Genomic DNA, 23,102 nt, shown 5'->3' with positions numbered 1-23,102 from the left:
AAATTACATTTATTTAAACATAAGAATCAAATAAAGATATTGTTCTAAATTTTCATGTGCATTTTTAATTGTACTCTAAGTAATTAAATAAAAACTAATTTACCAAAGAAATTTTTATAATTATTGTAAGTTTTAATCGAATAAAAATCATGTAATGAAAAATTAGATCAACGATTTTTTAATAGAGAACTTTTATAATATGCCCATAACACATCTCCAGAAGATAGAGTAACGAGTATAATGAGAATTATTATGTAAGAAAAACTAATGCATAATACCTTAATTATTAATATAAAATTATTACAAAACTTTATTTAACGTTTATACGCATTTATACAATGTTTATTTTAATTAAAGTATGTATGCAAATTATTTGAATAAAAATAAAAATATTGACATATTTTTATTATTTTTTAATTGATTTTTTTAAATCAGAAAATAATTATTTGATTGTAATAAATTAAAAAACAATATTCTTTTTTTTTGTTATTACAATACTTTGAAGTATACATACTTTTTTACATTAACTATTACTAATTGAGCCCCTATAATCAATAAATAAATTAACGCATATATATTATTGTACTAATTAAAACAATAACGTAATTAAAACAATTATGTTTAATATTTTACAGCACTCATGGTGTAAGGCTCATATGCTGAAATGACTTCATGGGATTTGCGTTTCTACTTTTTTCTATCGACACTTCTCCACTCCACAATTGGTAAACTTCTAAAAACACAAACAACTATGTTTCTTATTCTCTCGTATAAACAAACTCTTTTATTACATCGATATGTATAATTCGAACTATTTGCTTTTTAAAAATATTACTCTTTTATAGAAATAAATATATCGCAAGTATGGAAAGTTACGAAGATATAACATATTATTTAAGACACATTATTACAAATGAAAAATACTAATGAATAATGATTAATGTAATAAATTGATGTAATAAATCTATATTTTATACAGTTAGTATAAAAATGCATTTAAATAATTTCATGATCAAAATTAGATAATAGAAAAATAATTACATAGAATTAAGAAATTGTACTTTCTTTAAAAAATTAAAAATTATCTTAAAAATATTTCATTACAAAAATAATATATTACTAATTTCATATGTAGAAAGTAGCAAAGACATACAGATGGACATTATTATAGGACATTATTATAGGACAACGTAAACTGAAAAATACCTGGACATTTATAATTAATTACATTTTAAAAATGGAAAATTGTAGATTTCATTTCCGGCTAAGTAAATCTACTGTATGTAAATCATCAGAATAATTAGTTATTAATATGAAATTGACAATCCGCTTTAAACAAATAAAATTATTTATAATTCACAAATATTTAACATCATACTAATATAAAGTATAATACACATTATACGAATTTGTCAGATTTATATACTATTCTTTGAATTTTATATGAATATAAAAACAGCAATTAGACATTAATTTTCATTGTAAAAATATTTTAATATTTTTTATACTGTAATAAATTCACTTCATTATAAAAGTAGCTAAGTAATGTCTACTTTCTTTATAAACTGTATAGAAGAAAGCTCAAACCAATAAAAGTCATATGCTATTTTTATTTAATAGGGTTCACAAGAATGATGTCAATATTAAATATTGTTATATATTTAGAAAATGAGTGTTTATACCAACGAAAGTATTTTACATGGCGGTTCACATGTATGGATCAAAAAAATTTCTATTTCATGTAACAGCTGCATTTATTTTTATTTTTATCTAATAAATGTAGTTTTTTTGAATTTACTGTATATTTTACTATTCGTGATTTTCATAAAAAATTATAATATTGACTATGTTCAAAAATTCTATTTTATTATAATTTGACTTAAAGCACCATTATAAAGGCAATAATTAACTTTTCACATTTTAGAATAATTAGTTTTATTATAGTTTTGTTATCAAATTTATATACAAATATATTTCGTTTCGGTTACCTAGTTTCACAGTTACACCGCTAGTAAAAACTATTCAAACGTTCCTTAAGTTCACTATATCAAATTTATTGTTATAATTTTATATAATCTGAGTTAAATGAAAAATAATTGTGTTTCTTTAAACTGCCATACGCTTGAATTTAAGTTAAAGTTATAATTCCATTGTACTACACTTATTTCTACCGAAAAAATACTCTTTTTACGGTAACGTGATAATAAAATACTCACAGATTTGATTATATTTTTAATACTAGAAACTGAAATGATAGCATTAAGCAGATACCTTCAGAAGTAATGAATTTCGCAATCAGCAGTATCTATAATAAATATTGCACTCGTTCAAAAAGGCGATGTATACCATTTTTAGGCGGCTACATAATTTGGTTTCAATATATTTGAAAAATCAGATTACTTTTCATTGATTTAATTTTGTTATTGAATTACAAGAATAATAAACAACATTTTAATAAACAAGGATTTAAAGTCTAACTTGAATAATCAATTAATAATAAAGGAAACACAGTTGAGAATAATTATTTAATATTCTTACTTAATTACTCGGTCTTTACTAATAGGACGAATTAAACGAATAAAATCCATTTAACCATATTTCAAAATTTATGAATATTAGATCAATATAATCATTACATTTATATACATATTTAGATGTTACATACAAGTTCAAGTGATTGAAAGAAAAAACAAATAAGTTTACTCTGCTAAGAATAGAAGCTAAGATCTTCCAATTCCGGAATAGATATTTCCTTCCCAACTAAACTTATAGTTACCCATATATACTTCATTATTCGAGTCACCGTTGTAAAATGATTACAATGCTAATACTCAGATGTCTATAGTTAACCGTGATCGAACAAAGATTATTGCACATTAAAAACATTAATAAAATTTTAGAATTTCACGTATTACATTTTTATCACACGTAATCCATTTCAATTCATATTCATAATTTTCTTTTGGAAAATATTTAATGTGAAAATTAATAACTGACCGAAATAGTTCGTTAAAAGTTAGCTCCATCAAATTATGTAATTCAGTTAAAGCAAAATAGTACAGCAATAAAAAAATATATGAATAATAATACATCAATTTTATTCATCGTTAGAAATATTATAATTGATAAAAAGAAAAACTTAATGGTCCTAATTTAATTTTGATTATAAATTTATAATCTATACTTTGTAAATTTATTTGAAGTCATATCTGAAAATCTCAAAAAAATTATACTTTAATAAAATTGTGCAGGAAAAAAAGTACGAGCAGTCAACTTTTCAGGTGATAGGTATCTCGAAAATATTAAGTATCTCGAACTCCAACCACAGTTCTTGGCACCACTAGAGAACCATACGGTTACTCAAGGTCGTGATGTCTTCTTCACTTGCGTTGTTAATCATCTTCAATCTTATAAGGTACGTGCAATGCATATCATTTTCTGATCGTAGCATTAATAGGTGCACAATTCATGAATAACTGCGTATTTTCCAATTCCATTCTTAAATGCCACTTTCAAAGACATGTGAGACTGATTAATTTTACTTAAGATTTAATATACAAAAACATACGTGAAAAAAGTTATAATTAAAATGCAATTTATTGTATTTTATACTAACTATACAGTTCGCAATACAACTGATTGAATAATAACTATAAATTAATGAATAATGAAAATTAATGTTTAATTACATGTTCAAAGAATAATAATAAAAATCTAAAATGTGCAATGGAGATCTTTTTATAAATTAATACATTTCATTACTGAAATAAAGTTTTTTTCATATTTATGACATAATAGGGAACAATGAAAATTTCACAGTCCCTAATTAAAAATACTATATATTCAATTTATTTTTTTATTCAAATTAAGAATTATTTTTAAATAAACGTTGTAAACATCTCTATGACTAGTTATTTGTTTATAGTCATACTCTTAAATAGTAAAATAGTAAAACAATATTTATGGTAATAAAGATAAATTAATATAGTTGTTAGAAAAAAATGATAACGTATTTGAAATTATATTGACACTATATTCCATAATAACGTATATATCAATTTGAAATTAATTTTATTTCTTATAAACTATTATTTAAATTATTTTCTAATATATATATATATATATATTACTTATGGAATTAAATATAATTTATGTTGAAATAGAAGATTAAATTAGATAACGCTAAAGATAAATTGACAACAAACACTTATGGGTTTATTGCGTAAATTTAATTACATCCATTATCCAAATTAAACTATTTCAGAGATATAGATTAAGAGAATCATTACTAATAATGTTGTCATTTGATATATTAATTTTTTAATTATTAAATAATAAAATTTTGATTGCAAATTTAAACGGTCTTTTTGTGAAAAAAAAATGAATAAAATTATATAATTATTTTGTATCCTAAATAACTATCTTAGAAAGTTAAAATTTACATAATATATTGTTTCAATATATATTACAGAAACTATAGCTTTATATCAGAAATGCTAAAGACCTTGTTAATGTAAAAAAATATGGTGACAGATTATACAGATCCTAATTATTTATATATGTATTATATGTATTCTTATTCCTATCACTCTATAATTATATTGACTAAAATTACATTGATAAATTACTTGATTATGGTGTTTACATTTTTTAGGTTTTTTTTAGAATTTTATTTACTTTTTCAATTACACTATTTTACTTTTCACATTGTGTAGATACATATTAATTTATTATACATTGAATTGAAATTGATATTATGGTGAGATGATTACAACAAATATAGATACGATAACACAATTATGTTATCTCAAAATGTAAGTAATATTTGAAATTGAATGTGTGAAGGTTACTGCTTATCAGTTGAACTGGTAATCGATACAAAAAGTACTGTTGAATTTAATTCTTCATCGAAATTCATAATAAAAATTTATTTTATTTTAATAAATTTATTTACTTTTACTTATATAGAATTATTTACTTTTAATCTATCAATAATTAAGAATTCCAAATATCATGAAAATATAAAATTAAGTAAGAAAATATTGTTCCGAAACTATATATGAATCTAGTGATAAAATCGTCATTGATAATATAAATTAAAAAATTTATATTAAGTATAATATTATTATTATTTGAAAGAAGTTGTACACCAATGAAAGCTATAAAACAAATAATAATACTTCTAAAAAGTAATATTACATCATTAGAATTATTTGAAATATTTTCACCAAAACATAAATTTAATGTAAGAAAAATCAATTTTAAATACATATTTTTAATCTACTACTACTACTACTACTACTACTACTACTACTACTACTACTACTACTTACATTAAGTTCAATTTCATCTAAACAATTATTTGCTTTAAATTAACAAATTTATTTAGAACAATTAGTAATACAACATGTACCTTTTAAAGGAAAAAAAGAGAAAATACACATAATTTTCATCATTTACTATCACTTTGCCTCTTCTATAGCAATTCCATGTTTCCACAGGGTCTTACATTACTAATGGATGGACTTTCCCTAAATAATAATTTTTCAGCTTTTTCCCCTAACAAACAAACATTCTTCCATTAACATACGTTTACATGTATGTGAATTTTTCGATTACTTATTTGTGTCTTTACGTCAATACTAGACTAGTGATGGGGATCAATATGGGAATCAATGATAGTACGATAATAGCTTATTAAATTCGATAAATCGGATATCCGTGACTACTGAAATCGAATCCCAATATATACGAATATCAATATGCATTTTGACTTTCCACCGAAACTCGTTATTATTCATTACAAAATCAAATCTTTTATCACATTTCCAATTATATTCGTATAAACTTTTTTTTTTATTTTATGTCTATTAATGTATAAATATATAATTCAAGGTTTAATAATTTATTGATTTAATATTATTTTCATGACTAAACATAATTTTTTAATTTATTAAATTTACCTTTTTAATCAATTTGTTTATCTTTTATATTACATTTTCATATTTATTTTAATGCTTCACCTAACTGAATATATAAAATTGTTATTAGATTTATTGTTTATAAGCATAATTGCAAAGCAAAAATCTTATTCTATTACTCGAAATAAGCAATGTAATTATGAAATCTAATAATTTGTCTTATAATAAATAATAATATTGAATGATATCGCTAAGACAATCCAGACCCAATTATTTATTCGTCGAATTTATTATTTCTTGGTCTTTGAATATTAACTTCTTAATATAATTATAACATCAATATGTCTGCAATATATAAATGTAAATTTAATAAAATATCAATATAATTTAAAAATTAGATTTATTTTTAATCAGATTTAATAATATTTATATTTCTAAAATACATATTGTGCTTTCCCAAATTTAATTTTAATTAATCTTCAGTATCATAGCTTTCACGAACATCTTTAACTTTTTAATCTGTTATCAAATAAAACCGGATTTTACTTCTATATAGTTCATTCGGAGTTTGTAAGCTAAAATATTTATTAACTTTGCTTCACCGTTCATATCCGTGTAGCTGTGAATTACTTCATAACTGATTTAATACCCAACTCCCTCGTGCAATGATGTTGGCTCAAACCTTTAGTAACTATTATTTTCAGTAAAATGTTTTTTTTTACAAATTATTTATGCGATAATGAGAAAATTTTTATCTGATTATTTTCTATAAATATTGTATGTAGAATAAACAGAATATTCGCTGTATAATAACAATAAAATAATTATAAAATGACTATAAAAAAAAATATACCGAAAACAATACAAAGTATATATAAGTAAAAATAAAGTAAAGTAAGAAATAAGTAAAGTAGAAGTAATATAAAATAAACTATAGAATAAAGTAATAAAAACTTCTATAATAATATCAATGCAAATATCTTATTGTTTATAGAAATATGTAAAAAAAATTTTATAATTCTATAATTCATCATATATATTATGTATATCTTAATAAAAAAAAAAAATTAACTAAATGAGAACTCATTGTTTTTCATTATCATTGTGTCAAAATTGTAATGCATTTTGATTCATATGAATTGATTTTTTCATATGATATTTGATAACCTATAATATAACTTAAAATTCAAATAATGTACAATTTATTGTTAAACATATTAATTTATTTGAGCATTTATTTAAATGTACAATTTTTAAGGGCAAATCAATAATTGCAAATTATTTACCTATATACGTTTTCAGGGATTTATTCACAATACATATAATATCTTATCATCATTCATGGGAATTTACTCACTTAATATGAGTACGAGAATTTAATATTTAAAATATTTTTACTTATTGAATAATTATAACACATGCAATAATCAAGTTATTTTATAACAATTTATCGATGTTAATTTTTGTCTTAATTAAAATAAATATAGTTAGAGAACAAGTGTTTTGCAATTATGTATTTCATCGTAATCAAAATATAGCTAATTCTATAATTAGATCCGAAAACTGAAATATTGATAAATGACACTAATTATCATTTAAGACGAAAATCAATTATTCAAATGGGTCTCTTTAATACGATTCTTGTCATCTATTTTCTTTTCTGCAGTATGCTTACAATTCTCAAGCTCTATAAGCCTCTTAGAGACTGACTTATCTTCTCTAAACGTGTTATTAATTCATTATATGTAAAATTACCCTCCAAGGCATTTTGAAACTTACATTCACCCCAAATCCTTGGAGAAACTGTAAAATTGTCTATTAAATTAATATTTGTTTAATTATGTTCTTAAATTTTTCCACTTTTTAAATTTATACTTTTTAAAAATAATTATGGATTATTATATGTACTTATACAAGAATGTAAAAATATATTTGTAGTAATTGGAAATTAAAATGCAAAATAAATAGAAACATGACCGTAAGAATAAAATAAGGAAATTAAAAGGTTTTTTAATATGGTGAATAAATCATATACAATTGATTATAATATTTTAGATTTGAAAGAAAATTTAATAAAGAATAATAAAGTGTAATATAATTGAATACGCTAACAATTATGCTAACTATGTATATGTAAATACAAATAAAATAAGACATTGATTTTGAAAAAAGTGTGAGGATATATTGAAAGATTTAAATTTTCAGTGCTAAAGAATATAAATCAGTTTCTTTGTAAGCATAAAGCGCACTCTGTGCCATAAAGAAGAATTTTTAAATATAAATATAAATTTTTCATTCACATTATTAAATTAATAATAAATTACATGATTTTATTAATAAAAATATATAACTGCTTCTAAAAATTTTAGAACTAGTTTTGAACAATTACTTATTAATACAATAGAAAACATGACTTTTCAATTTTATGAAACAAATATGTTAAAATGCATTAAATAAATTCTTGAAAAACATTTCTCCGACTAGAATTATTGTCTGAATAAAATTATTATTGCAAAATGTTCTTTAGTAAAAATTTAACGTAAAGTATAGTGATAAAATACAGTAAAATTACTTGGAAGCTAAACAAAGATATCACAGCTATGTAATTTTTATACATAAACTAATTTCTTTTATAAATTCAATAGAATTAGTTTGCGACAACGCTACATTAATTACATTATCAGAATTATTTAATGATTCTTTACCGAGCTATTAAGTATTTGTAATTTTAATTTCAAATTTATTATCTCGTCATATACTATTCATAAGTTTTATCTATTCTGAGAAATGAAGATAGTAAATCGTTGCTAAAATCACTTCATTTTATTCATTTTATTATGTTGACATTCAGCTTTCTTATGATTATATATAAAACTTAGATGAAGAAAAAACATTTCGAAATAAGTTAACACAGAGCTGATGGACCTTATAAGCAATTTATGGTCATAATTAATAGACATCGCTTATTTAAAGCATCTCGATTGCTCGAGATATACTCCCAAGTAACAATGTCACGCAGTAATGTCAGGTCAATCAGCTCCGTCCTTCCGCGGCTATCTCCCCCCTCCCCCTCCCCACCCAATCAAAGTACACACGAGGAAATATGTTGGGCAGGTCGCCTGGATAAAATCAGATTCTCGAGCAATCCTGGCAATGCACACACATATGGTGACACCGAACCCTAGACTGTCCGTCACTCACAATGGCCACAACACGTGGAAGCTCCATGTCGTAAACGTGCAACCCGATGACTCAGGCACATATATGTGCCAGGTTAACACGGAGCCAATGAGGAGCCAGGTACACCGAAACTGATTAGCATGAGTTATTCCCCCGAGTACATATAGCCTAAGGGTGTAGGCGCCTCCGGCATACTGATCCCTCGATACCATCTGCGTAACGTCGCTCACCTTGCGAAACGCCATTAGAGCTAGAAAATTTCTGCACGGGTTTCGTTCACTCTTTCTTCCTACACAATTAGCATAGGAATGAACAGGTGTTTCTGGACTAAGAAATGTTCAAATTTAATATGTATAATGATGTTAAATTATTTTCTGCCAACACCCGGTACTTCTTTTAATGATACTATTAATCAAACAATATTTTACAAATTTTTAATCTGAAACATTGAAGGTTTATCGGTACAAATTCGTTCTGCAGCTTCGAATTTTTTCTTTTGATTGATTAAATATGAAGAAAATATTAGTATTTGAACAAACAAAAATAAAAAAAAATAAAAAAAACATTAAATAAAACGTAAAATAAAACATAAATTACTAATATTCTACGATAATATAATATATCCGATAATAATAAAATAATATCAATTTAACTTAAAACTATTTTTAAGCATATTTAAAACTATTTTAATTTCTTATGTTTCGCTTTAATGTATTAAATATAAGATTTTATATTAAATAAAATAACTTTACATCTAGAATAAATTCAACCTTTAAAACTTTACATTCTCTTTGCTTAGTCTAAAATATAATTCTTGAAAATATTTAAGTACATAACCATTTATTATAGATTTTTTAGAAACGATGAAAAAAGATAAAATAATTCAACAAACTTTTAATTGAATTTATTTGACTTCGCTCTCGTTTTTTTATTTCGAATTTTTAATTGATCTAATCGATAGATTAATTTCGATAAAAGTTAATAGTAAAATTTATTAACACATTAATTAATTAATGATATATTTAATAATCTTTATATATTTATATAATGAAATATTTAATAATCATATGGATCAAAATAAAAATTTTATATTTAAACTATATCAATTTTATTATTAAAACGTAAGAATTTATGTATATAGATATTATCTCTATGGCTTATTAGATGTCAAGAGTATCACATATTCCGTGATCATTTGGTGCAGATTTAAAGTTCAGTTGAAATTTTTAGTGCAAATCATTTTTTAAGAACAGTATAGAAAAACGTGATATTGAAATTTAAATAACTTATTGATTATATATTACAATGTTTTGACATTATATATTATGTCTCTACGATAAGTAATGCAATATAAAATAAATACAACAATATTAAACATATTCGTTAAAAAAAAAAAAAAAAACTTAAATATGCTTTGAAATGACAATAGAACGTAATGTTTTATAGGATAAATTTTGTAGGAAAAAATTTTACCGCCATCTGATAAATAGATGACACAAAATCGAATCTTTTTGAACTTCATCTTAATTAATAAAATTCGTTTATCATTATTTGATTCCATAAACTCTTTCTCGCCTCTACTGGCAATTAATCGTGCTCACATTGATAAATCTTATGAAAGCGTATGTAATATATGCTTTGTACAAAGTCAAATATTATCTAGCTAATATTAATAAGAGCCACGATGGGAGACTCTTTGCTGTGTTCTAAAACGACTCGACTGCATTGGTCGTTAATATGCCTATCTTTAAATTAACGATACGTCCATTAAAGGCAAAGACATTAATACGTTGTTCAGGCTGCATCGAAAAGTAACCGAGACGGAAGAAAAATAATGAGTCGCGCGCATAACCGATTTTCTCGAGCCAGCAGATCGGGCACATGAAGGTCGTAATACCACCGGACATAATAGACGTGGAGGACTCGAGCAACCGACTAACGAGCATCGAGGGAGGATCCGTGAGGCTGCGTTGCCGAGCAAGTGGCAGCCCCAAGCCCGAGATCACTTGGCGCCGGGAAGATGGCCGTAGCATCATTATACGGAGTGAGAACGAACGCGCCTTGGGTAAGTCTGGTGATAATTATCGGTGCACTTTAGACAGTCTTTAGGACCTGTTTACGCGACTATCTTGTAAACACCAATGTACGCGTCTGTTTAGCAAAATAATTGTATGTTGTATCGTCACGGTATTAACATTTACATGCCATTAACTTGAAATATTTTAACTGATTCGAACAAGATTGTAAAATATTATTATTTATATTCATTTGTTTTTGTTTTTGATAGAATATTATCATTAGTTAATTTTATGATTCAAATGACTTTGGAATAACTCATAATAAACAGTTGATCTTCATCCTAATGTACGGCCAGCACTGCATATAATATGATAAAAAAAATGCAAATTATAATACAGGAAAATTAACATATTATGTAATAGATTTATATATATATGTATATATTTAAATAATGTGTATAACTGAATGTAATTAATAATAGAGCATAAATTTTTACGTGAATGAAATTAAATATGAGAGATGACATATCTTAACCTTAAAATCCTTCAAACTGAAATTATTTTTCGTGATTAAATCTAAAAATACCATTAGTCTTACAGTTTGTATGTTTACACAATAACATTATAGTTCTAAAAACTCGAATACTCGTTACAACAATAAAAATTATTTTAAAAATAATTAACTACTCTCATAAATGCCTAGAATATTCATTTTGAAACGAAAACTTCCATGTTTGATTTTAATTAACAACTACACATCTTTCTTATTTGCTTTATAACAAATACTGAAAGGACATCGGTAAATATAAACATAGATAACAGCACCAAAAATAGAATTCGTCGTAAAATACGAAAGCAGTAATTGGAAAATATACGCAAAAAGTAGAGGTCTGGCTATAAATATATTCGTGTTGGTTTTTCTTATAATTAATACATATCCTATTAATGGTCTACTTTTTCATTTGGATTTAATATTATTAGTTACGTAAAAATAATGTAGAACACTATTTGAAATACTGTAATTTAATTCGTTTCATTATCATTTTCTTTGCACGCATAATTCTCCCTCTCCTCCGCCCCCTCGCCACCTACCGTCATTCATTCATTCATTTATTTACTTCATTTAAGCATTTATTTACTTTATTACTTTCATTTATTTATTATTAACATTCATTTATTATTTACAGATATCGTCTTCTATGTTAATGCAGTCAAAGACTGAACGGCGAGGTGTTGGGCAAAATATAGGGCTTTGATTAGGGAAAATGGTGAAACCACCAACCCTTCCAAAAGTACAGCTCATTTGCACATTGTGCGTTGTGTTGGATAGTTCCAACCGCATTTTGAGATACCGTAACCGAAACTGTCCATTGTTATTTATATTTAATTCAGTGATTCATTTTCTGTCTAATAAAGTTTTCTATTATATACAGCCATAATTCATGGTTTATTTGAAATATCGAGTTCATTAATTTAAATATAAATAGGTAAACCATTATTTACTTGAATATTGAATGTAAATTATACTAATGCATATATATATATATATATATATATATATATATATACAATAACTCTTTTGATATTATGTAACGATTAGTCATAATTTTAAGATAGAATATTCAAAAACAAGTGAAATTCACTTCTAATTTGTAATTCATTTTAGTTTCATAATTAAAAAATCAGTAATGTATTTTTGTATTTTATCACCCCTTGGTACATTGGAAAAGTATGAAAGTGTCATCTTTTTTTATCTTCGTATATTCTTCTTTCCTAATTCAAATAATTTTTCCGTGTCGTTTGCGCAAAGACATTTAATATATTTTATAACAGACAAAAAACAAATTAAACAAAAAAATTGTTTCCCCTTTTTTATCATTAATTTTAGTAGAACATAAAACATATCTCCTTGAATTTATATAAACTCAACAGCTTCTTCGTCTTAAACGTAAAATTCTCGCTTAATTTTTCTATTATATCCTCTTAAAATAGTCATTGTTTATACTTCGATTAAATTTACAAAATAATATTTGCCTAATTATTAGAATATTAATGTAATAATATTTTCAAAATTAATATACTTGTTCAAAAAGTGCTAACGAACTATAAAAAAGACTGTTAAACGGCAATTCATTTAATATTAAAAATAACCATTATAACATATGTTTCAATTTATTTAAAATTACAATTAAGTATATTTAATAAAAAAAAATCATTTCTATTTAAAAAGTATCATTTATAATAGGTATAAAAACAGTTTAATATTCCACTCTCTTTTATAAATATTTAATATAATATTCGATAATTAATATTTTGGACAGTACAGTAAGTATTAAAAATTATACATATATAATTAATTTTACATAACAGCTGCCAAGTAATAACAATACCACTGACATAGAATATCATTAAAAAAACTTATAAATTAAAAATGTTATTAATATAATATTAATTAAACGAGAAATTATTCTCATATTTGGTAATAAATTTATAGTAATACAATAATATTAACTATTAATATTATTAAGTGGAATTTTTTATAGTATTCGATGTAGAAATAATTTTTTAAATATGAACAATTATATTTAGTATAATATACACACTTCGATTTTAAAAAGAATTTAATAGTTTTATAAATGTTTTCTTTGTGACTGGTAACAAGAAATAGAGAAAAATATTTGCAATAAAAATATTTTATTTTTCTAAGAATAACAAAAATTAAAAATAGAGATTAACAACAAAATGTACGAGTTAAAAATAATATAAATTATATTAATAGTTTTCGAAATTGCGAGAATCCATCCCAAGTCGTTAAATATCTGCCAAAATCCAATCATTAAACATCTGAAGAACAAGTCGTTAGCCCTTTGGAAAACCCAGCTCATTAGGCATCTGTAAATAGTCGTTACATCCAAAATTTTAAATCTAATGGTACATAATCGCATCCACTGATGTCAAGTTCAGCTATATCGCCGCTTGTTAATTGACGGCGCTGCCGCTAGAGGCGCTTCAAGGGCGCTCCAAAAGTGCTCCAAAGGTTCTCCATGTAGAAATGCCGAAGCCGTAAGGCTCCGATTAGAGATGCCAAGATGACAAGACTCAAACTCATTCTTCCACACCACAAACAGATTGGAGGATATCAGTAACAAGTTACTACCACTACACGAAGAAGTGTCAATAGATTTACGACCTCTTACCTCTCAGTGTAATAATCTACAATTCCACTCCACTGTTATTCTTTTCTAATACTACATAACGAATAAGAAAATTCCAAACCAAGAGAAGAAGAAAACAAGGGAAAACAGAAATCCTGAAGTGACTATCAATCAAGAACGGGAAGAACGCATAACCCGTAGCGTCACTGAAGAACGATAATCAATGGAACACATGCTCAAGGCTCAAGGCCAGTGGAATCTCATTACAACTATAAAGGAGCTTACTCGAGGGATCCCGGCATCTCATTTAGAGACATCCATCAAAGAAGTTCTATGCATTAGGGACCTGATTGACGACCTATACAAAACATAACAAGGCACATAGCTATCTTGAGACAATAAAAATCATGACTACTTTAAGAAGAACGAAGAAGAAGAAATCAAATATTATTCCTTATCGCAAATAGCCATGACAAGGCTATGTAACGAATTTGATGAATCAACATGGAAACCCACAAAGGCTGATGAAATATTGCCCACGATGGTACAAGCAAAGTAAGTGACCCTGTCTATCCGATGCACCAATTTCGAAATTTTATTTAAATCAATAATCCTGAACAGTCAAAAACTCAGTGAAGTACAAAAACTGTATTACCTCCGAATATCACTAGAAGGCTCAGCAGCCAAGATCATCTCGAGTTTCACATTACAAAATGACTCTCTTGCACTGGCATGGGAGAATCTAACATAACGATATGAGAACTCCCGCCGATCAATGAAATCTCATTTTAACGAACTCGTCTCTAAGTCATCAACAGACAATTCGACAACAACAGAGTCGATAGAAGACCTAATTAGTGATGCAAGTAACTTGCTAAAAAACTTGCGTCAGTCAGACATCGAAACTGACCCATGGGATTGCATAGCCGTTCACCAAATCACATAAAGACTTAACCAGCACACGAGAGATCAATGGAAAAACTCAATGGGTGACTCCAGCTCGTACCCCAAGTTCGAGCAACTCAAAACGTTCCTGCTGTCTCGAGTAATGGCTCTGGAAAAATGAAATAGTCCTCGAACACTAGTCGCCCAGCTCTGTCCCGTTCATCAAAGCCTATGAGTCGTCAGTTAACACTGTATCGAAGGGCCTACGAGGAGACCCCAAGAATGACAAGATGTGCAATTGCTGTCAACTGGAACATTTATTGCCGATTGCGGAATAAAAGAGTTTCGTAAGTAACTTACACTTGTGTTACAACTGCTTGGGTCCTCACACCATTTACACGTGCAGGAGCAAACGCAATTGCACGAAGTGTGACAAATGGCATAATGCACTACTGTATGACGAACAAATCGCGATTTCAAGCAACGCAAGTCACAGTTCATCAACGCTTTCTTACAAGGCCGTCCAAGGCTCACAAGAAGCCGTCTAAGAAGGCCTTTCCAATACTAGTACTAACTGAAGCTATCTGCTCTTAGTTTGATGGTCTTAGTCTAATTCTAAACATTTTGGTCATTCGAGCTAGATGAATGGAATTCTGAACAAATAGCTCTAATAAAGCAAAAGTTTCTAAATATGATTAAGTAGTTATTTAATTTAATATTTAGACTTATTTTTAATATTTTCATTAATAAGTGTAATATTTAAATCTTTACGTACATACTACTGAATTAAGCAATTCAGTTTTACAGTAAAATTGAAGAATAAATTAGCAAGAAATTATTCATTAAATTAAATTATAAAGTTACTAAATTATTTCATTAAGTAATGCATAATCTTTTCTTAATTAAAAAAATACTCTAACTAATTTTGTGTGAGCAATAAAAAAGACAATATATATATATAAATATATACGCAGGCGCGCGCGCGAACGTGTTATTATACTGTTAACCATGGATATTCTATTATTTATTAATATACGAATATACAAAAAATAATTATGACAAATACCCTACATATCATCTCTTCTTATATGTACATTACATACACATCCCCGTATTCAAGAAATAATTTGAAATATTTGATGGTAATGATAAGACATGTAATTCTGATGTTCAATTTCTATTATATAAGTTCTAAAAAAAAACGTGCCAAATTGATAAATATAATTATTATTATAAACTATGGAATAAAATTTTGATTTAAAATTTATGATAAATTGTAGGTATATATACTTATATTTGTGCATATTGTAAATAAAACTTATGCATATTAGATTCTATTTTACCAGACTATATTTTTACAATAACAGATATTTCTAATATATGAATCGAATGATGCTTAACACATTTAAAGATAAAGATTCAAAAATAAATTTTTAGTGTGCGGTTATTCGACAAAAATTTTGTATTGTATTCAATGATTGTTCACCTTAATATAAAATATATACACATATATATATATATGAATACCATTATCCTATTTATCATTATTCACCTTCGTTAAATCTATGAATAATTGATTGTTTTATAAAATTTAAGATTTCACAATTTATTAATACTTAACGCATTCGTGTTTTACTAAATAATACCCAATAAACACTGAATATATTATGTGCATATATTGTGCATTATTTTTTAATCAATAAATTTATATTTAGACTCAAAAATAAAAAAATCTACGCTTATATTCCCAATAAAAATTGGTACCATTTTAATATTTACAATTACAATGTTCCATTACGACAAATAAAAATAAAACAAAAAATTGATAATAAGAAAGAAGAAAATAATATTTTATTTATTTAATTTTTACCTTAAGTTAATTGACTTTTAATTATATTAATTTTATTAATAAATATGTAAAATATAGTTTAAAAAATATATTAAATTTTAAACCTTTTAAATATTATTTAAATTTCACTGATACAGAATATGGACGAACATTATGTTTTCATTTTCAAATCTTGCATTTAAAATTAATTGAAATGAAATGAGAAAATAACCATAAATATTTTCTAAATGGTATAATTTGCTTTTATTTACCCATGTAATAGGTATTGGAATAGTATTTTAAAACAAAATTCTATTAAAAAGTTTGATTGGTCTTTGTTAAATAAAGATTCAAAAATTCGAATCTCAATACATAATAACATTGATATTAAATACACAAGACCTAGAAAAATACTGTTACATAAATACGTACAAAATGTAATAAATTAATACATACTACCTGTGTTACTGCAGAAATTTCAATTGATGAAAAAATAATAATCTTTATTTCTTTAGTTATGAAAAAAGTAAAGAGTTAGCATTCATACATTTTTTTCATAATAAACGAAATAGCAAATACTCAAATCGTATTGAGATTATTTCTTTATACCTTCGTATTTTGACATTTTATCGATTAATGTACAGTTTTTTGCATCGATTGGTTGATATAAAAATATACTGTATACAGCTAGCGTTTAATGCAAATCGTTAGAAAAGGAAAATAAAATTAATTTTGCCAACCTTTCTGATTAAAAGATTGATGAATATTGAATCTCTTTCTATCTTTTAAATTGCAACACCCATACATCCACGGGAATAAATACACATGCATAAGTGCAACTTTGATGGAAGACTGGCGTTCGATCTCCTTCATTGTCAAGTAGAAATAATAATACATACAAATAGAAATAATAATATACATCGAAAAGCCTTTATATACACTTGTGCACCTATTATTATAGGAATTAATGTATACTAACATCACACGATGTCACACTAGCCCATTCGCTCACTCGTGCACTAGCACACACCCATTCTCTGTAGCATTTTTTTTTCCTTCTATTTTCTATGAACGGAGCTACCACTTCATTTGATTTATGAGATATTACTTAACTACTATGTGTTTTACATCAAGCAGGTGTATGTATAATAAGACAGCGCCATGATTTATTCCTAAATTATATGTACACGTATACGACTCTCATACTTAATTGATTAGTTTTACATTAAATTATTTAATACATTATAAATATCATAAAATCTATTTATATACAAAAACTAAATAAATTTGCAATAAGAATTAGATTAAATAATACAAATATATACTTTTCAAATAATAATTTTTATATTTCAACATTAATATTGATCAATCAATATCAAAATCAATGCGTTTCGATATTTATTAAAACAAGTAGCTGCTGTAAAGATATAAAAATATGGTAAGGAATCAATATTCTTTAAATATTATTTAGCATTTGGAATTGATCAAATTACGGCAACATATGTAATTGGTCTTCAATAGCTTAAATTAAACTATTACATTTTATAGAAATATTACTTGCGCATAAAAAAATAATTATTAGTTTTATCACATGGTTTTATTAGTATACACGTAATAAAATGTAAACTTGTAGATACCATTAACCATAATTAAGTAGATAAGTAACCAAAAACATTATTCCCCATCCTTTTATTTTCATTATAAATTTCATAAAAGAAAGTAAAAATATCAAAACCACTATTGCTTCACGTAGTAAACTATGCAACTCGGTTTACTCTTAGCAAACTTATGCTATACTGACTTATCAAAGATATAGTAAACTTTCACACAAATCCAATGAACAATGGTATTCGTTTGTCAATGTCATAGCCATGATTGCACTCCAACATATGCTCGCACAAACAATACATTTATGCGATGAACGAATAAGATTACTGAAGTTGAAGTTATAAGAATACATGCATATATATCATACATTATTTATATGCATAATTTACATTTATATTACAACAAATTTTTACTTATATCCTAAATATAAATGACTTTCCTTTATATTTCTATGTGTATGTGAAAACTATATATAAAAGAATTTTATATATAAAAATATTAGAGGTATAATTTTATATAGAATTTTTAATTAAGTACACAAATTTATAAAATAAAAATGGCCAATTAAAAATATTAATTTATTGATCATTATTTTTATACAAATTTCAAAAAGCCTAATAAATTTCCATTTTTTAGTCTATAAAATAAATTTAATATAAATTTAAATATAAATTATATAAATAAATATAAATATAAATAAATATAAATATAAATATAAATTTGCTTCGTAACAATTTAATAATTAAAATAATTAAAGATGAAACATAATATTAAAATAAATATATTAAATTAAAAAATGTGAAATATCGATTTACTATAAAATACAAAATGATGACGTTATGAATAAAAATGAGAAATAATATTTGCTTCTAATATAATCATATTTTTAACTTATTGTATGAACAAAATTTTTATATAATAAAATTAATCACATATGTTTTATTTCAATTAAACTAATAATTTTTTATTTACATGTTGAAAATTTAGTATTTTTGTAAACTTTAGAAAGTCAATGATTTTTTTTATGTAAAGTCACACGACAAAAATCTTAGCCCAAGTAGTACAATTATTTTTAATTGAATTATTATTATTATTAATTAAATTCCATATATGTTTATTTTCCTGCTTTATAATAGGCTTTTCGAACAATCACTAGATTACAGAAATTACAAATATTTGAAAAATACCATAAAACACTAATGTATACGTGGTCTTAAATAATTCTATTCCAATATTTTTGAACTTATAATGCTTTGAACAATTCGTCCTAATTTGTTTACATGGTACAAGGTAAACAAATAAACATTTATAAAATAAGTTTTACATAGCAATTATTGTATAAAATTTTCATGTAAATGACATTCAATTTATATAACTATTTTTATAATTATGCACGAATTAGCCATTGCCTCATTCTTTTCCCTGAATAATTTCAGTTATACGAACATATAAGAATGAGAATCTGTATTTGACTGGAATCCTTAGACAGGAGATGGGCTCATACTTATGTATCGCATCAAATGGAATACCGCCTACTGTCAGCAAGCGTTATTACATTAATGTCCTTTGTAAGTTGAAGTGCGACTATTAGAATAATAGTTTAACACAATGTTCTTTAATATTGTAAATATTGAGAAAAAATTTAAGTAAATTTATATAATTAAAAAAAATTAAGTTCTTTTAAAAACTTCTTTTAAAAACTTTCATTTATGTTTTAATTAAATAATAAGTATTGTATAAAAAAAAATTAATTCATAGGGCTATCAAGTTAAATACTTAATCGAGGAAATTACATGTAAGAAATTACTTTTCTTTTCTGTGACATTATTGAAAAGTTATTTTATAACTGTATAAATATTTTTAATTAAATTTAATTTCACATTTGAACATTAATAATACATTCATACAATTAATTCTGAAAAACATAATACAAATTAAAAATACCACTTCATTTTTATATTTTCCATAATATTAGGTGATTTTATTTCTAGTTAAGCCTACGATAATAATAAAAAATCAAATAGTATTTGCACGTATAAATCACAACGTCTCTTTGGAATGCTACATAGAGTCTTCGCCAAAGTCATTTACGGTGTGGTACACGGAAAATGGTAATTACAAAAATGCACATAAATTTAATTAAAACAATATATTACGCATTTTCAAAGATTTTTTTTTCTACTTTTAAATATCAGGATAAATTAAAATTTTTTACATAAATAATTTAGTTACATTCGCGAATTGTCCACATTTTACTTTCAATAAATAAAAATCGTTTTATAAACAATAAATTCTTTTGTTGAATTGTATAAATAATAAATAATATAAATAATATAAATAATAAATTGTTTGATACAAATGATTTAATATAATGAATATAGAAATTGAATTAGAAATTAAATTCGGCAATGAACATAAGTTTTTTATAAAGAATGCAAAACAAAATTTTGAATTACATTATGCCACACATTTATTTTGACTTTTTTATTATACTTTTAATATATCATTTTTAAAAGTTATAAAATGTACAGGTCAAAAAATAGGGTTTGATGAAAAATATATAATATCTGAAACAGCAGTGGACGATTATACTTTTCAAATTAATTTAACAATACGAGGTGTTCGACCATCAGATTTTAATATATACACTTGTTTGACGGAAAACCCTTTTGGCAAGACAAATGCTGTCATAAAATTACGAGGTATTTTTTTTTCTTATATATATATATATATATATATATATATATATATATGCTATATGTAAAGAATGCTGACTTAGGGGTATCTATAAGTTATATCATAAACAAAATAATTTTATGCCTTTTTTTTTAAAAAAAGTTTCTATCATTAGATTAAATAAATATGATTTTGAAATAAAATAATTAAACGAAATATTGCTTATTTGTAATTCTTTATATACGCATTTAATTGCTTTATTTTACTTTAAATGCCATATTATTATTACTTAAATTTAATTTTTATTTTATTCAATTATTCAATAATTAATTTTCCGTTAATAATAATTAATGAAATTTTCAATTAATTCCACAATTTACATTCCAATTTTTCTTGATTTTACGAGCTTAATTTTTCTCCAACATTTTATCTTTGAATATTTTTTATACAACATAACTTTAGATTCTCATATATATTTTCATTTTTCTTATACAGTTGCTGTCTATCTTTGTATATATTGAATAATAAATGAATGTTCAGATACTTGTTACTATGACAATGTATTATTTTTATATTTTCTTTCATTATTCTTATAAATATATTTTAGACTATTTTTACTAAATTATTTTGAAATAGTCTTGTTCAATTATATAAAAGATTTTCTGTAAATTTAATTAAATATAAGATCTATTCAAATTTTCAACCTATTATAATGAATAAACAATCGTAGTTTAAAATTTTTTTAATACCTATGCTAAATATAATTATACATAAATCCATTTATTTTATTTAATATATATATATATATATATATATATTATTGATATTTACATCGAAATAATATTTTTTATTAATTTATACTTAATGCTTCAATAATACATCCTTAGATTTAACAAAAATAGTTGTCTTACATTGCACTATTTATTTCGTCTGTCATTTAATGTAATTGTACGAAAATTAAAGTATAATTTATAATATTCTTTAAATATTATAAAATTTTATGATGAATAATTTTTAATGTTATACTTTTTTTAATAATAAATAATCATAACTTGTAAGTATGTATTTGAATATGTGCTTCACTTCAATAAATAAAGTATAGACTTTAAATTTATTTTGAATTATTATTTTTATACATATCACAAATAAGTATTACTAAGCTATCTATCCAACATATTAATTCCCTCCTCAATAAAGAGATTTTAATGACTCATATTGTGCATTTAATTATCATTTACAGAACAACGTATATGGAGAACTACAGTGTTGCCATTTCATTTTACTTCTGATAAAAAATCGATATTGAATACGCTAGAAAAAAGAATAACTTATAATGACCATAGTTTAAGTAATAATCTGTCGGAATTTCACCCAGGTAGATTAACGCCATTATTAAAATATAATGGCATATTAGTAACCAAAAATAAAGAAGACCATTGGAATATTACCAAAACTTCAGATACTTACTATGGTTCAACTGATTTTCCAGGATCATATTATCTCAATAGTGGAACATCAGCGATTACTAAAAAACGAATTGAAAAAATTTTCATTATATACATTATTATTTTTGTCATGATTTTAGGTTGAGGAACTACACAAGTAAAATCTATTGTATAAAATTGATTATCACATTTAAAAAATGTACAAATTTTTTGCCCGAAATGATGTTATCGATATCAATAAATTTTTATAAAAAAAATTGTATCTCTTTTATGATATGAATTTGTCAAAAGATCTAAATATAAATTTGAGGGCCTAAAATGTTTGTATCAAACCAGTTAGTACGTAATATTACTATGTAATGTATTATTATAATTTATTATATTAT

The 23,102-nt window shown here is 24.4% G+C and overlaps 1 protein-coding gene across 1 annotated transcript; it reads left to right on the top strand.

The window, feature by feature from the left end:
- The first annotated feature begins 657 nt into the window (after positions 1 to 657).
- LOC105359443 (lachesin-like) lies at positions 658 to 22,861 on the top strand. Its single transcript, XM_011496055.1, has 8 exons — positions 658 to 725; positions 3,252 to 3,415; positions 9,036 to 9,221; positions 10,974 to 11,166; positions 20,032 to 20,163; positions 20,587 to 20,706; positions 21,127 to 21,297; positions 22,857 to 22,861. The coding sequence occupies exons 1-8, from the start codon at positions 665 to 667 to the stop codon at positions 22,859 to 22,861; spliced, it is 1,032 nt and encodes a 343-aa protein (XP_011494357.1). The 5' UTR covers positions 658 to 664.
- Positions 22,862 to 23,102: the final 241 nt, after the last annotated feature.

This window comes from Ceratosolen solmsi, unplaced genomic scaffold (genome assembly GCF_000503995.2).
Source record: "Ceratosolen solmsi marchali unplaced genomic scaffold, CerSol_1.0 scaffold11, whole genome shotgun sequence".
NCBI lineage: Eukaryota > Metazoa > Arthropoda > Insecta > Hymenoptera > Agaonidae > Ceratosolen > Ceratosolen solmsi.
The sequence above is the reverse complement of the archived record's forward strand: the minus strand, read 5'-3'. Positions and strand labels throughout refer to the sequence as shown.